Source organism: Bos indicus x Bos taurus, chromosome 7 (genome assembly GCF_003369695.1).
Source record: "Bos indicus x Bos taurus breed Angus x Brahman F1 hybrid chromosome 7, Bos_hybrid_MaternalHap_v2.0, whole genome shotgun sequence".
NCBI lineage: Eukaryota > Metazoa > Chordata > Mammalia > Artiodactyla > Bovidae > Bos > Bos indicus x Bos taurus.
The window spans coordinates 86119222-86137339 of NC_040082.1; the positions used below are offsets into that span (position 1 = coordinate 86119222).

General features: G+C 35.2%; 1 protein-coding gene across 1 annotated transcript in view; it reads left to right on the plus strand.

The window, feature by feature from the left end:
* The window catches only part of ADAMTS19 (ADAM metallopeptidase with thrombospondin type 1 motif 19), a 267865-nt gene that overhangs the window by 168116 nt on the left and 81631 nt on the right, over window positions 1-18118 (plus strand). Inside the window, exons 11-14 of the mRNA XM_027547039.1 lie at window positions 3393-3494; window positions 9023-9153; window positions 10080-10252; window positions 16289-16416. Of these exons, the coding sequence (XP_027402840.1) occupies window positions 3393-3494; window positions 9023-9153; window positions 10080-10252; window positions 16289-16416 (534 nt within the window). The remainder of the gene's footprint in view (window positions 1-3392; window positions 3495-9022; window positions 9154-10079; window positions 10253-16288; window positions 16417-18118) is intronic.

The following is an 18118-nucleotide window of genomic DNA, read 5'->3' on the forward strand; positions in this document are numbered from 1 at the left end:
AAGTTTTTAGTAAATTTTTAAAAAATATTTCTCCATTTCATATACATTGTAAAGTTATTTGGTGTAAAGTTGTTCACAGTGTCTCTTCCTATTTCTGTAAGCCTTTACATGATCAGTAGATGTCCCTTCATTTTTTTTATTCTTAATAGTATTTATTTTTGCCTTCTCTTTTTTGTTGATTAGTTTTAATATTGGAGAAGGCAATGGCACCCCACTCTGGTACTCCTGCCTGGAAAATCCCGTGGATGGAGAAGCCTGGAAGGCAGCAGTCCATGGGGTCGCTGAGGGTTGGACACGACTGAGCGACTTCACTTATTATTTTCCACAAAGAACTACATTTCAGCTTTTTCTTATTTCTTCTGAACCTTTGTATTCTATTTTTTGAATACCTCTCTTTCTCTTTCCCTTACTTTGTCCTCTTTTTCATCTTTAATAATACCAAGGTGCTCTCTGATAGAAAAATTATTTTTGAAAATATTATCCCATACTGATTTACACTTACAGTCAGACATTACATTCTTGAAATTGTAGTTTGGAAGATAGTTTATGGACAAACAAGGAGTTACATGTTCAAGATTTAATTGCTGCTTCCATGCATATGCACTTAATACTTTTTATTTTAACATAAAATTTAGAACATGTTAATGGATCTATTTGCTATAAAAAAAATGGGTACACGTCTTCGAAGATAAATTTTATGATATCTATACATGGACTGTTAATCTTCCATTTAAATTATTCCATTGAAAAGATATAGTTTTTCATGTAAACTTTTTAAAAGCCTTCTTGAGATAAACATCCAACTTCATTTATGCTTTTAATGGTCATTTCTTATTATAGAGGAATAAAAAAAGAATGTTATATTATTTTTGTTAGTTTGTTAGGAGAAGCTGGATTACACATTTCTGTCCTGGATTCCTTTGCACAGCATTTTAAGTATTAAAGTTCTTAATCGACATATTAAGAGATTTCACTAAGTTGAAAGGAATATTTGACTCTGGCCTGTGAAACACACAGAGAGCATTTGCTTCTAACAAAATACACAACCCTTCTTAAGAAAGAGTTTGGTGTTACATAGCTCTAATATCACATATCTGAGGTTTTACACTTCTCAAGGTGAAAACAGTCCATCCCATTTCTTCCATATTTTATTTTTTCACTTTTGACAGTTTGGTTTGAAATCCTGAATCTGAGTTACCTTTCACAATGAGGTTATAATTTACTTACAGTAAGATCCCAGAACTATAGAACATAAAGAGGAAAGAGATCTCCTCTATGAGAGATTTATTCTACATGACTGTGCTTATCTTGAAAAGCTGCCAAGTTTGCTTTTATGCTCTCAGTGCCTCAAGTGGGAATCAATTAGAGTACCTGCTGTTTTGAATAGCAGATAATGGTTGAAGGTCAGAATTCAGACCACCAACAGTGTTCAACAAGCAAGCATGATTTTAAAACTACAACATAAACAAGATTTGTTTTTTAGTTCAGTATGCATTGGTTAACTAACAAACTTGATTAAAATAATTCATGTTACAATACAACTAAGTTTTATTGAAAATAAATAAAGCAAAATTCTTCTTTGGTGGAAAATTCATCATTTGACCCCATAATTATAAAATTTTATTAACAAGATTGTCTTGGAGGAAAAAGAAAACTTTTAGGAACTAAAATCCTCAGGTTAGATATCCACTAATTCAAATATAAATATGTCCACAAAAGTACATGATAAACAGTTAACCTCTCTGCTTATTTTCAAGAGTCAAAAATATTACAGAGAAGCTGTTTGATTTAGGCATTCTTTAAAATTAGTTCCTGGATAAATTTTTGATGAATGATATATGCAAACAATAGTTCATATATTAAACTAAATCATATTCTAAATATAATAAATATAATGTTTATTAAATAAATATTAATAAAATATAAAAATTTTAATTTTATTTAAATATAAATATAATATTTGTATGAAATAGTTTTAGGCAGAAAAACTATCTGTCACAGCAGGTAAAATTGTGTAAATAAAATATATCACACTCCTGCCATAGAGTATTGAATTTTTAAGAGCTTAAAACAGTTCTAAAATCTAAATTTTTAAATAAAGAATAGGAAAATAATATTTGGATATTTGTAACAAATTCGGAATTGGAGATGTGACAGACCTGCTTGAAAATTTAGTTTAAATATATCATCCCCAAAGTATTTAGTAGATTTGGGTCATAAGTTAATTTTAACATGCAGTGATTTTCAATCTGTTTTGAATACCACTGCCAGGGTAAACCTCCTAAAATAGCCTTTTTATCTTATCAACCTGGTTGTCAACTGCTGAGTGGCTTCTTTTTCCCTCCAAATATGGAGTCCCTAGTCCATCCTGGCACTCAGAATCTGGCTTTTCTATCTTTAAAATCTTGTTCACTACTCCCTTCCCTTATGTACATCCTCTCATCTGACTGGTCTTCTCACCAGTCCAACTTCAAAGACTGTCTTTCACATTGACACTTATTCTGTCCTTATCGACCTGCTTGCTTCTGCCCTTTTCTCCAAATATCTGGATAGGTAGTCACACAATCATCTTCAAGATAGATCACTCTAGTTGCTTTAAGTATGCCACACGGATTTCATGTTTCTGTGTAATTTGTTAATAACATGCTTGTATCTCAGAAACATCATCCATCCTATAGACATAGAAAGTCCTTAAGAATGTGGTGGTTGTGCCTTTTTATCTATCTCTCTGGGCTGCCATAACTATAGAATTCTCTTCTTTCAGTGTTGCTCTGTTTATGCTATTTTATCCCAGTATTTTTGTTTGGTCCTTCAACTTTTCCCTAGAAAAAGTTAAATGTATTCTGGGTATCTAGGATGCATTCGTACTGTGGAAAATTGACTGACAACAGTTATGGGAAATGTGCCCACTGAGAATCCCTGTATCACATCAGGGGCCAAGGCGATGTAATGAAATAGTGAAGTACTAACACGGCAGGCGGCATACAGCAAAGCATAAGTGAGGACAGACTTTAAGATAGGAGGCATTAAATTGAGACCGTAGGCACATTACTTTGATTCTTCCAGGTTGGTTCATATAATGTGGTATAAATAATGATTCTTAGCTTACAGTTTTCTGTTGAAGCTACTTAATCTTGCATAATCATACCTGTTTTTATTTTAAGAAATTTTAAAATACTTAAATTTATGAAACATTTTATCTTTATATTAGTCTTCTCAGCACTATAAATAGGCCATAGACTATTTCAACTGTAAGTTTAATAAAGGTACTCAAAGGATATTTTCTTCAAATCATCTCTGATGTTCTATTAAAATTGCTCTCTCAAACCTTGTAGACTTAACCTCAGAAATGTGATGCCTTCCCCTTATAGTTATTATACCCTTGTTTTCAGCATGTTATTTGCACAGGGTTGTGGTGCAAGGTGGAAGGGGAGAAAGAATGCAAAACCAAACTAGATCCACCAATGGATGGAACCGATTGTGACACTGGTAAGGTAAGTTATTGGTGGTGCTATCTGAAGTATAAGACTATGAAGTGAAACTTAAGAGGAAACTTACATTTCTCCTATAAGTATAACCAGTGAGACATTTTCTTCTGCCAGTTACAAAGGTATCTATCTTAACACTAGTGGAGTACTTTTATTATATAGAAAAATTTCAGCATTTTATCTGTTTTCAGTTTTAGCACATGCCTGTTTTTTAAATATCAGCTGTATTTTTTATTGTTGATTATAACGGTGTGGAGAATTGGATATATGTATTACTTTAACAAAAACTAAATATTTTTACTACTAAACTTAAATATAAGTATTCACAAATTAATAAAAACTAAAATTTCTCAGGGCTAATTAATCCTTTAAAGTATTATCTTAGGAGAGCCACTGAGTGTAATTTTTCCTTGTCATTTCAAGCATCATGAATAAAATATTCTAATTAACATTTGGGAGATTAGTAAACATTTGACTGCCTTAAGTTGTTAAATGTATTTCATAAGGCTGTAGAAATTTATTAGTGTATATTTCCAGATCATTTCAATTGCTATAAAAATTAATTTTCTTTGACAAATATGAAGAAATTAGATCCCATATAAACTTATAGCTAATATAATCAAAATATAGTACACTAGTTTACATAATTTTCCATTTTTTATTCTATGAAGGGAAAGTAGAACAGCTATTACTTACTCATTAGATGTAAGATCAGAAACCTTGCCTCTGAAGACTATGAATTTTCATTACATTTGAAACAAATCAACAACATAAAGATTACTTGGGGTGAATTACTTAGTGAAAAAAATTATATAGCTAGTTTAAAAATGCATCCACATGAAAAATGGACAGAAATGGAAATCTAGCAATTCCACTTCTAGAATTTTGTCCTAAATAAGTTCTTAACACATGTGCACAAATATAGGCATGTTTGCATGTACACACACATATACTTATGTGAGGATGTCACCTGCTATGGTGAGAAATAAGAAAAAACAAAATATTCATTGGAAGAGGAATGGTTCCAGTATAGCTGATCACAGAATGAGGTAGTTATATCTGTATTAACTTGAAAACATCTACTAGACATGGTGGTTAGTATAGAGACATGTCAGAAAAATTCATACTTTATATGGTACCATTTGAGATTTAGGAAAAAAATAATTTGTGTACAAATGTGAGTATACACACAGGGTTTATATATTTTTAAACTCATAGAAAGTGGTTTGAACACATAAACTCCAAATTGTAATTAGTAGTTAACTCTTGGGAGGGAGTTGAAATTGATGGATGGAATAAAACAATTGACAGTAAGGGTGAATGCAACTTTTCTCCTGACATTTCTGGATTATTTGACATAAGCCTGTAGTCATTTATTACTTCTATGATTTCTTTAATGAGAAAAAGAAAAATGTACAAATTAAGTCCCAGATAATAAAAAAGGACTAGAAATATTTTATCACCCAATACAATCAGTAAGAAAACGGTTTCTTGATAGAGAACTTCTGTGAAATATCAGTCAGTTGTTTACAGACTGCCAAATGTGTTTTCTGTGAGCTTATGCAGAGAGTCAGAATTTGGATTTGTTTTAAATTATACACAAAAGTGCAATAATGTGTGTATATTGGGCAAGCCTCATGGTATTATGCTGAGTAATTTATTGCTTGAGTCATAAAACTCTGCACCAGCAATAATTTTCGTCATCCCTGAAACACGAAAGCAGTAATAAACAGAGATAACCAAATATTCAGCCACACGTCTTCAAACATCACACAGTCCATTTGTCTTACTTAGTTCTTCATTAGCAATTTAAAATCTGTTCATTTTTATAATCTGGTGTCCTAAATATTTTTCTATTGTTTTTTTCTTCCAATATTTATGAGAATAAATTGCATTCTTGAGTTCTCTAAGGTAAACTTATTCTTTCAGCAATCAAAATTGTAATTATTCATTAAAAATAAATGTTTCATTTCCCTATAATTGTGCTAATGATATTCTCAATGGTTCTGTAATGTTTTATACATTGAAATAACTAATGAACGTCTTGGTTCCTCAGGCCATGTGGGCTTCTTCAACTCTCCATCTGTTCCAGCTGTTGTAGGAGCCATCATGAAAATAGCTTCCAACACTCTGTAATTGAGGGCTATAGGGCTAAAATATTTGGATGCTTGCAACCTCATGCTGAACACTGCTAGCTCAGTACATGGCAATCTGAGAAACAAAGCTGAGAATTTTGTAATGTGTTACACTCTAATGATGTTAATTGAGCTGTATAAGTAGTTCACCAAAGAGTATATAATTAAGTCTGAGAAGGTTCCAACAAGAATTTTATGATTCATAGTGATTTTGGAGATAAGGATTTATCTACTGTTTATGCACAGCCTTTTCCAAATTAAAAGCAGCCTGTTTTCTTTCTCATTTTCTCTTTATAATACTGGCATCTGTGTTTACATTTATATTAACAGAGGTCTGTGAGTTGATAAATGATATGCTTAAAATCAAGAAGTGTATGTTTTTTACTTAAAATATTTTCTAGGAATGAGAGGATGGAGAAGGAATGCTAAATACCAAGTGACTAAAATATTAGACTGTTTTGAAGGATGCTGCATAATATATTTTAATTATTTACTTTCCTAAGTTCTTAAGTGATGAAATTATTATCATCATGCTTTATTGAAAAAATGAATGTTATAATATCCTTAGTCACAAATTTACATAAGGGGGCAGTTTATTGCCTTCTTTCTTCCTCTTATTTCATCTAACAATATATATATACAAGAGGATTTAATTAGACAATAATATTTCCTTTGTCATTTTCAAGGACCTCTTCCAATTGGCTGTTTTCTTCAACTTTCTAGGCATATTCACATAGAAATTAGAGAGAATAGAAATATAGTCAAACTTTTTTAGGTCATGTACTGTTGCAGAAAGAATCTATATTATAAATTTCCTTAGCATTTTCATAGGTCATACTGAATTATTCAATATGAGAAATTTTGAGTTCTTTAAATCTTGTGTAATATATTTTTTAAAACTAAAAAATTGGAATGAAACAAAACATGCTACTAGAAAATTCATGAAAAGCATTAGGATCATTTTACATATAAACCCAATAGAATATATTATATAATAATTAAACAAAGCACTTAAAACTTTCCCCAGTGTTGAAACAAAGCTCCACCGAGAAGACACAAAAGCGGGTTTTCCATAGTTTCACCCAGAGTTGGTTATCTGAAGTTAGTGGACTTTAACTATTATACTATGCTTTCTTTGAATTTCACCAATTCCGGGATGCAAATTTAGCTTGTATATCTGTTTCCATTTCTCTTCGTCTGCCAGACGTGACTAGTTTAAATGACATGCAAGTCTAGATCTGGGTCTTTCCCAGAATATTTTTAAGTTCACTGTGAACTCTAGCCCAGCCTTTCAATGCCAGCTTACCACTAAATGGGCAAAGAGCTGTGATACGCACTTAGGGGGTAAAAATAAATGCCCTTCATGTAGGTCAAATCTACTTGACCAATTGAAGTTTGGCAGGATTCACTTTGGGGTTTGTTTTTTTTTTTTCCCCCATGAATGGCACAACATCATGAAATCCCTAAAACCAGTAAATTATTTCAAAGTTTTCACAAGGTTTGTTTTTTCCCCCTTTTACAACATTCAGGCTGAATCTTCCTACAAAAATCTCAGTTTATTTAATGTCAATCTTAGCATGTCATTATACTCTGAATTACTGAGGTTTTGTTTTGTTTCTTCCCAAACCTGGATGTAAAACTCTTTGAATCTGAAAGAGATTGAATTTTGTTTTAATTTTATTGAAATATAATTGACTTACAATGTTATCTTAGTTTCATGTATACAGTAAAGTGATTCAGTTATTGCATATACATATATATATTCTTTTTAGATTCTGTTCCCCTTATAGGTCATTACAAAATACTGAGTAGAGTTCCTTAGATTTGACATTATTAGAGAAAATCTTCAGGAACTATTTATTACATAGAAAAGGACTAACTGGGCTCACACAAAACTTCGTAGCATAGTTTTATAAATTCTTCTAAAAACAGCATTTAAACACATATTTTCAAAATAAGTTTTAAAGAAACAGATCATTTAAAATCATAATAGAATTTTGGTGAGATTTCTGGAAACTTATTGATAAAATTAATATAATGATATATAATTTGGTGTTATTGGTATTTTTATTTTGGTTAATCTTCATTAAATCGTCAGTATGGGCTATGCATTGTGCTTAGTTTCATTCAACCTCTGCTAAGTCTATTAGCTATATATGATTTTCATTCACATTTTGAGATGGGAAAACTGAGGATCACGGAATTGGTATGATTTCTTCACAATCCCTTATAAATCATGTTGCCACTGGTACAGAAAATTGTTTAGAACTAGTATGAACATCTTGCTCAACTCTTGTCATTATACAATCACTTATCTAAATTTTTAATCTTTACTTATTATTTCCAACATTTTTTTTTGTTCAGTTAATTTTTACCTTTAATATCTTTGCTGTGATCATGATAGATCTGATTTTCCAGGAATAAGGAGAAATTGTTGTGGCTCAGCTGGTAAAGGATCCGCCTGCAATGCAGGAGACCTGGCTTCCATCCCTGGGTTGGGAAGATCCCCTGGAGAAGGGAAAGGCTACCCACTCCAGAATTCTGGCCTGGAGGATCCATCATCTGAATAGTCCATGGGATCACAAAGAGTTGAACATGACTGAGCAAAAAAAAAAAGAGAGAAATTATAATAATCTCTCCATCAAATTCTGGCAACTATTCCTCAGTGACCACCAAAAAAAAAAAAAGAAAATTCTTTGGCTGCTTTTGTTTAAAATTAATGATAAAATAAATATAAAAAAGAAAATGAACACACTCTTCTCTTCTGTCATTGCTGTCTTTCTCATGATGGAAACTTAGGGAAAAAAGAAAAAGCAATGTAAATGAAAGTGAGTCATAAGCTTTGTTTCTAATTGCAAGGAGAGAGAGTACCCTGAAACACTGACATTTCAAATAAAAATGGGTGGATTTGCTAATGTCTGCTTCATTCTCGTCAAAGACATTTGTATCTTACCTACCATTGATATCTTTACCTCCATTTATATTACCTACATTTATATCTTACCTACAAAATATGAACCTATTTTTCATTCTTCTCTATTAAATTATTGTTTTTTTTCTAGAGCATGTTAGTTTTTCTTCCCTGGCTGTACAATCCCCACTCCCCCATTCACCCTGTCTCTGTCACAAGCACTGAATTCTCAGGGCTATAATACAAATACCCGTGTCCTATTTTTATGACAAGACTGTGTGACCTGACATGAGAGCTGGGAGAACTGGACCAGTGAATTATTACTGTGACATTAAGCACGTGCCAACTAATTTTTGGTCTTTTTCAATTCCACACGTTTGGGGCTTTAGCTGACCTGATTTAATCGCAATTCCAGTGACTCGATAGGCCAGTGAATGATTTTCCATTGTGCCCTGATTTGTTCACCTAAGACATAACTTTTGGAATAGTGGTGTAAGGCTGGAGAGTGTACCAGCAGGACCGCAGCACCCGGACTCGCGGCTGGAGAGTGGAGCATGTGGAGTCCCTGTACCCGAACCTGCAGTTCTGGGATCAGCAGTCGAGAGCGCAAGTGTCCTGGGTAAACGCAACATTCCTGGATTGGGGGAGGGCATTGTTTTCTTCAAGTGTGAAATAAAAAAGGTTTTACTGATAAACCATGTCAGGGACCAAAGACACTTCTTCAAACCCAGTCCACTTTGGAAGACAGAAAAGTCTCTCAAATTATTATGTATAAGAACTCCCTTTGAAGAAGAAAATAAGACCAACCCTCCTAAGAGCAAATAGTTAAACACCACACAGGTTGTTTTCTTGAGAATAAATCAAATAAAAAACTGTGTTGACCCAAGCAGGGAGACATGTTAGGAAAAGTGCGTCACCGTTTAAAAGATCCGTGAGAGGAGCCAGTAGCTGAGAGGACTTCAGAAACGGAGGGAATGAGGGCAGCATGAATGTCAGTACAAGCTGAGAAGGATGAGAAAGCAAACTGTGCTGAGCATGTGTACAGACAAGGAGCATCCAAGACCAGCTTGTTTGGCTCCATCTTTCCTAGTGGTGATCCTAGGAAATGTGTGAGAGTCATTTCAGTTTTATGCTTTGACTTTGGTATGGGTTCAGTGGCCCAGTTCCTCAGCAAATGATTTTTTAAAATGTGTGTGAAAACCTTAGAAGCATCTCATTGGAATTTCTTGGCTACACTCCTCAACGGGAGTGTATTTTGCCCCCAGCTTCTGTCCTTTACCCTTCTATATCATTTTCATAGCAAACGGACTTTTGTTTCTCCTATATTTTGGAAATTAAATGTATCAAATATTAGAAAAAAATACACATTTTTAAATAAACATATGGATTTCCTACTGTTACTAATCATTTAATCTGTCCACATTTTCAAAAGTAGATTTAATAGAAAGGATTATCCCTTATTAATACAATGCCTTTTGATTTTTTTTTTAATGAGTAGTTAACATAAAATAAGATAAAATTGATTATTTGTACTATCTTTTCTAGGCTAGGTTCTGAAGCAAGGGATTGTAATGGTCCCAGAAAACAATACAGAATATGTGAGAATCCACCTTGTCCTGCAGGTTTGCCTGGATTCAGAGACTGGCAATGTCAGGCCTATAGTGTTAGAACTTCGTACCCAAAGCATGTACTTCAGTGGCACGCTGTCATGGATGAAGGTATGACCGACCAGATCACCACCGTCTTAATTAAGCGGAAGTCTAGGTTTGCAAAGTGCTTTACACTAATGGTAAATGTTGTTTTGTAGTTTATACTATAGGTATTTCAAAACTCTGCTTTTTCTGCCTTTATGACATGCCTCGGATGGCAAAGAATCTGCCTGCAACATGGGAGGCCCATGTTCAATCCCTGGGTCGGGAAGATCCCCTGGAGAAGGGCATGGCAACCCACTCCAGTATTCTAGCCTAGAGAGTCCCATGGACAGAGGAGTCTGATGGGTTACAGTCCATGGGGTCACAAAGAGTCACTAACACTTTCACTTTTGTGACATATAATAACCGCAAGCACTAACTAAAAATATATTTTTTAAAGATGGAGGTATTATTATACACAAACAATTTTAAAAGGGTGACAGTACAAAATGCTGGTTAGGATGAAGAGAAACGATCTCTCATGCGTTGCTGGTAAGGTAAAATGGTGCAGCTGCTCTGAAAATTAGCTTGGCAGTGTCTCAAATAACAAAGCATGCACATTAGAAAACGCAGTCGTGGTTATTTATTTCAGAGAAATAAGAATTTACAACCACAAGAAAATGCTGTACATGAGTGCCCTTAGCAGTTTTATTTTCAATAGCCAGAAACTTGAAGCAATCAAAAAGTTTCTGAGTAGCTGCAGGATTAGCAAATGAAGGTTTATGCGTGCCGTAGGATGTTACGCAGCAGTCCAAGGAACACACTGTTAAGGTATGCAGTGACCTGGTGGATGTCAGAACGTTATGCAGAGTAGACAAGCCAGTCTCAAAATGCCACGTGCTGTATGATTCCTTTTTTTAACATTCTTGAAATCACAGTAGTATAGAGATGGAGAACAGATCAGCCGTTGCCAGGAGTCGGGGGTGGTGGTGGGAGAGGGGTCGAGGTTCCTGTAAAGGGGTGGCACAAGGTAGAACTCGTGCTCAGTTGCTCAGTCATATCCCACTCTTTGTGACCCTATGGTCTACTCTGTAGCCCACCAGGCTTCTCTGTCCATGGGTTTTCCCAGGCAAGAATACTGGAGTGAGTTGCCATTTCCTTCTCTAGGGGATCTTCCCAACTCAGGGATCCAACCTGAGTCGCTAGCATCTCCTGCATTAGCAGATGGATTCTTTACCATTGAGCCACCTGGGAAGCCGCCAACTAGAGATCTTTATATAAAATGCAGATTGGTTCATATCACCTTCCCACCTTAGGCATTTCAGAGCCTTCCCATAACTGTCAGGTAAAGACCAAATTGCACAACATGACATGCTCAGCAAGACCTTCCTTTGTCTGATTCCTTCTCTTGTCTCCTACCTCATCTAAGAGCTTACTCTCTTTCTCTTTGCGCTCCAAATACTGCCCTTGCTCCACTGCTTCAAACATATCCTGCTTTCTTCCCCAACACATAGCCTCTAAATGTACCATTTCTTCAGTTAAGTGAAAATAATAACACAATCTTCTAGTCTCATCATCCTTTTAATAAAAGTTAATTCTGTATTCACAGATGCTTTGACCACAAACTTTGGAGTCCTCCCTTTCCTTTACGTTCTATTTTACTATGCCTTTGAAATATCAGTAAAGTCACATTATCCCTATCTTTAAAATACCTCCAGAATCTAATGATTGCCCAGTATCTCCAGACCTGACCCCCTGATATAAGCCACTGTGCCTTACCTGTGTGTTTATAGTAGTCTAACAGGTCTTTATGTTTGTGTCCCCATATCTCCTTCAGTCTCAATCATAGCCAGAAGGATACATTTAAAATATCAGTCATGTCACGTTATTCTTCCATTCTGAAGGCAACAGAATGAGTTTTCCCAACTCACTAAAGGTCCAAAGTCCTTCTAATAGCCTATGAGGGCCTTTCTCCCTGGCTTCCTGTTGCCCTCTTGCTTCATCTATACTTACCATCACACCCTTCCACCCACACTGGCTCCCTTGCTCTCCCTAGAATCAGTCCAGGGCCTTTCTGTCTTAGTATCTTGGAAAGTATTGTTTTTGCTGGTGACTCCTTCTGGTCTTTTCTTAAATACTGACTCAATACCTTTCAATACCCTGCCTTATTCTTTTTTTCACATAAGCTATAGTGATCTGTCATAGTATTTTTATTTTATTAGTTTCAGTTCAGATCAGTCGCTCAGTCGTGTCCAGCTCTTTGCGACCCCATGAATCACAGCATGCCAGGCCTCCCTGTCCATCACCAACTCCTGGAGTTCACTGAGACTCATGTCCATCAAGTCAGTGATGCCCTCCAGCCATTTCACCCTCTGTCGTCCCCTTCTCTTCCTGCCCCCAATCCCTCGCAGCATCAGAGTCTTTTCCAATGTTTTTCTCCCCAAATAATGATTGTAAGAGCAAGACTTGTATTTTATGCATTTCTATGTCTTTAGCTCTGTAAACAGTGCCTGAACAGAGTAGACAATAAATATTAAGTGCAAGAATAGTGTCTCTTTTGGGAAGTGACCTATCCTGGTCCCTCTTCTCACTGAATGTTCCTCTTGGGATGATCTTACTTATTCACTAGGTTTTATTTATCATCCAAATGCTAAAGGAACACAGGCATTTATCTCCAACTAGATCTGTCTGTCCTGAGCTCCTTAGCTGTTTACTTGTATGTTGCTTGAACTTCTCACTTAGCGTCCCGTTCATCTCTAACTCAACATGATTCAAGTTGAACATATCCCTTCCTCCATTCCTGTGTTTCACTCCCACCATCTGCTCCTCTTATTATTCTCTCTCACGGAGAATAACATCACGATTTGCCTCATTACCAAGCTAAGCTAAACTCTTTCTGCCTCAATCTCCATCTGCCTGTAATCAATAAGCAAGCCCTATTTGTCCAAACTTCTCTTTGTTTGCCAAGCATCTTTGTTCATGATTGCACCATCTCTGACCTGGATTCTTCAAACAGCTTTCTTACTGTTTCTCTGACCCTCCTCCAGCTCCTGCTCCTCATTTCAGACAGGCTGGCCTTTTTGAAGATCAGAACTGTTGGTCAGGGTGCCAGTGAGTACCCTTCCATGAGTCCCGTTGCTGTCAGGGCCAGTCTCAAACTTTATTGCCCGGTTCAGAAGGCCATTCTTGTGGCCTGTCCACTTTAACATCTTTGGCCTCGCTTCCATCTCCAGCACAGCCAGGCTGAATTTCATTTCCTCCCTCATATACATCATGTTTTCTTATTTCTGGACCTGTAAACATGCAAGTTTCTTGGCACAATATCCTTTCTTTCTCAGGCTTTAACCTCTTTCCCCTTTTATTTACCTTGAAAACTTCCACTGATTTTTGGACTCAGTCTATGTCAAGTACTCCAGGAAAGAAGAATACCTTGGTCTTCAATGTTGGATCTGTATATATCCCTTCCAAGTACTCCAGCAGACCATGTTGTCGCAGATTTAAATGTCTCTATTCCCACTGTTGTCTGTGCCTAGAGTACTGTCTGGCAATTATTAAGCTTCTGATGAATATTTGCTGCATAATATTTAAATATCTTGGGTTGACCAAAAAGTTCATTCTTGTTCCTGAACAAACTTTTTGGCCAGCCCAACAGTATTTTTCTTTGTAGAAATAAAATCAGTATGACAATTCATGAAAATCTTCATCTGATCTTGGGTTAATCCTATCTCTGCCTCTAAGTAGCTGTGTGATTTGATAATATTTAATTCATTTCAAACCTGTTTACTCATGTGAAATAAGAAATAAGAAACAGTTTCCCTCCAGATTAAAAAAAAAAAAAGGTAGGATAGGGGGGAAATTCCCTCGTGGTCCAGTAGTTAGGACTCTGAGCTTCCACTGCACGAGACATGAATTCAGTCCCTGGTTAGGGAGCTAAGATTCCCACAAGCCAAGTGGTGCAGCCAATAAAAAAAAAAATCAGAGTTGTATGAGGATCAACTTAAAATACCAAAGCTCTTATAAAGTGTTGTTTATCATCAGAATGATCTATAATAGATACATCATTAGCAGGGTAGCACTTTTGATAATTTTGCAAAATGTACTAATCAAACACATCAGTCAGTCTATGATGAATAAAATACATAATAGTTTTTATGTATTAGAGCAGTATGGAACAAAATGAAATATATAGGTCTTATAAAAATGCCCAAGTCTTTGGCACTTGAGAATGGAAGTGGCTATTTCTGTTAATACACGAATCTCTGGCTAGGAGAATTATAGTGAACATTTATTTTTAGAGGAAAAAAAAAAGATGCATAGCTTTAGCATTCAGGTATTTTGCATGCTCTGTGCTGAAATTTGGCTGATATCCATGTTTAATGCATATTTTGGAAAGGGTTGATCTCTTAAATCAAGACAGAGCCTGCCTGCCAAGTACTGGCATGTTACATGGATCACTATAATGTCACAATCTCAAGGGTACACTCCAGGAAGGAAGATTGGTATCAAATGTTTATGTCATCTATAAAGCTAAAGTAAGTACAGTGAATTGACAGTATGTTGTAAAAGGAGAAATACAAAGATTTTTTTATCTGATTTCATGCTTAGAATGTGAATGAAATTTTTTTGACTAATTCCTTTCGACATTATTCATATATCTGGTTTGCTACTCTCTTCAATGAAGACTCCAGAAAGAGAATTTTATATATATATATACATACATACCAGTATTAAAGTGTTGCAATTACAGCAGCTGTTTTTAAGTCCAAAGATATGACATAGTAAGCAGTCACTGAATAAACATAACCTACTTTGAGGTGTGAGAGCACATTGAAGTGCTTTATTGCAGCTTATAATGGCATCTTAAAGGAAAATTTCAAAACCATGCACATTAAAGGCCATGTTCCAACTCCCCAAAATTATTCAGAGCAGTATTCAGAAGCCACATGTGAAAACTGTTTGAAATGTTCAATTCTGAAGGCTCATTTAACTGTCTGTCTTCTCTTTGCCAAGTGATACCCTGTTCCATGCCTCTGGCTGTTATTTGGTATTTATAGAATCCCATCAGCATACGTGGAACTTTACTGAAGACATAAGCGAAGATCAGTGTCAGAGACTGTAAACTATTTTCCATTCTATTTATATGAGCTTAATAAACAGTAAAGGGCCTGACTGGTGTCAAGCCAATAGAGTAGTAATGTAGCCTGGAAATTGCTCTGAAGTTTCAGATTTGGATAATCTTACTACTGGTGTTACCAAATACTACAGCTCCTCTGCAGAATATTTAGAAATAGAAACAGCACTTTAAAAAATATTCTGCCAGTCTTTGACTGAGCCTGAAAGTCAAGTTTTTTTACTCTAATCACCCTCCTTTATTGCTTAAGGAAGCTCTGAGGAAGATTGCCAGCCATTCAAGAATTCTTTACCTAGAACAGTAAGTCTCACCCTAGTCATCATACATCCCAACATGCTTTCTGAGTAGACAATAAAGAGGGTTGACTGCTAGCTAGCACTTCAGCAGTTGGACATTCTAGTGCATGTTCTCATGGGATTGTATTGCATTTCTAAACATCCTCACAGTGGAAAATCTTATAAGAATTGTTCATCATAGAAGCTCTTCTTTCTCCCTTTAGTAATTTTTCTCTTAGAAATGCCAAATACATAGGATTGAAAATTAGTGTATTGGAATTTAGAAATGAGACATCAAGAAAAGCTTCATGAATAAAATAAATCTTAAATAAGCAGAAATTGGATATGTTCTTATAATTAAAAGGGGTTCATGCCAAAAGATACAAGCAGAAATTGGGAGAGTGCAAAATATTTTTCACAAAGAATACTTGGTCTGTGTGTAGTAGAAGTTTAGTGCCAAAAATAATAAGTGATATACTTAAAAATAATTTGAAGACACAATTCTTAAGAAGGAGGTTAATATTCACTGGATACCTGTTTTTTCCCGGCATCATCTCATTTACTACTCATAATAACCCTCTAGTATTATCTACTCTAGTAGTACATTACTTATTTAACATATTATATTTTTTACTCAAAACTATTTTGAAAAATAAAGCTTGAGATAAAAATACTTATGGATCAACTTTTATTCATTTCTTTTTATCCACTCTGTAGAAAAGCCGTGTGCCTTGTTTTGTTCTCCTGTTGGAAAAGAACAGCCTATTCTCCTATCAGAAAAAGTGTTGGATGGAACTTCTTGTGGATATCAGGGATTAGATGTCTGTGCAAATGGCAGGTGTCAGGTAAGACTTTCCAAAAGGGTGAGTGTCTGCACTGAGGGAGGCTTGGGGGACCTTGGAGCAGCTGCACAGTATGGTGGAAAGCTCTGTACTAAGATTCAAAAGATTTTAATGTAGTCCTGCCTCAACTGTGATCTTCAGCAAGTCTGATCAACTTTGAAGTCCATTCTTTAATCTGTGTAGTGAAGGGTTCAGACTGGAAAATCTATAATGTCCATTTCTAGTTGAAAGAATCTGACATATTTATTCAATAATGTATGTATTACAGGCCTGAAAAATTATGACACTTTGGGCATTTTATGTCAAAATATTCCAGACCAAAAACTCAAGTACTCCACTTCTCCATGTCTTGTGTCCAAGACTGAGCCATGTGGCAAAAACCTATAAAATCAGTCTTATTATTCATTAATGTTAAAATATTATCTACATTTTTGTATCAGCTGATTTTTAAATGTATATTCAATTTTTATTGTACTTAAACATGTCATTTGTCTTTTTGTTTTCTTTTTAAAAATAATCTCCATCTGTTATATGCATGTATGTGCTCTACTTTATCATTAGAAAAGTAGTCATTCTGTTCAAATAAATAGCATAGTGGAAAGATCAATGGCTAAAGCTCTGAATTTTGCCAGTTACGGGTCTGCCACTATCACAGTTGCCTTCCCCTGGATGATAAATATGCAGGAAATTTAATGCCAAGTGTTTTCATAATCAATATGTATATAGAGGGGAAAGGAGGCAGGACTGAGCACAGGGAGCAATTGGGCTGGCAGTCACAAGACCTCAGCTAGCTTCATTTGCTAGCTTCATGTAGTTGGGATGGCTCTTCAAAGTTGTCTCCATCCGGGGAGAGAAAACCAGACCTTTTTAACCCCTATTGTCTACTAGTGTTTGGATATAAACTGTCCCAGGGGATGAGGGGGCTATGACCTTGGGAAAGGCAGTTTTCTTTAGGCTAGGCATTTTCTTAAAAGGGATAAAGGTTAAGAGCCATAAACTGATACATTTCCCAGGCATGGGTGGAGAATGTGCATCCTTTAGTAATGAGAGAGGTATCTGAGTAGGACAACACTCAGAATCCATGGCAGCCACTAGGAAACTATATTCTTGGGAAAATCACTTAAAATATGTGTGCATCCATTAACTAATCTGTAAAATGAAATAGGCCAGTGATCATTGACTTTTTTGTGTAATATACTCCTTTGAGAATTTGATAAAAGTTTTGGTTTCTTCCTCTAAAAATGCATGCCTGACCACACAAGCGCACACATACACCAAGATTTGAAAACAATTACAAACTCTGGATTGATCAGTCCGTGGTCCAGTAGAAGTATATAGACTTCTGGGTAAAAACTTGGAAACAATCTGAAACTTAAATGGTTTACCAGCTCTTAGATTCTTTATTTTGCCAGCATGCTATAATATTTAAAGCATAGAATCATGCAATATAATTGGATATAAGAAACAGCCTTATAATTACATATTAATTTCCTTAGTAGCCTGGAATATATTTTTCATTTGTTTAAAAATCATTGCAATTATTTACCTATAAACACTTGGTTTTCAGAGCTCTAAGTTGTGCAGTTAAAACTTTCATCTTTATTTCATCATTTTATGTAAATGTCAGATTAGTATGACTTAAATGAGTTTATTTTTCAAAGAAAATTATTTTCCCAACTATATGCCAAATACAATAGCTTACATT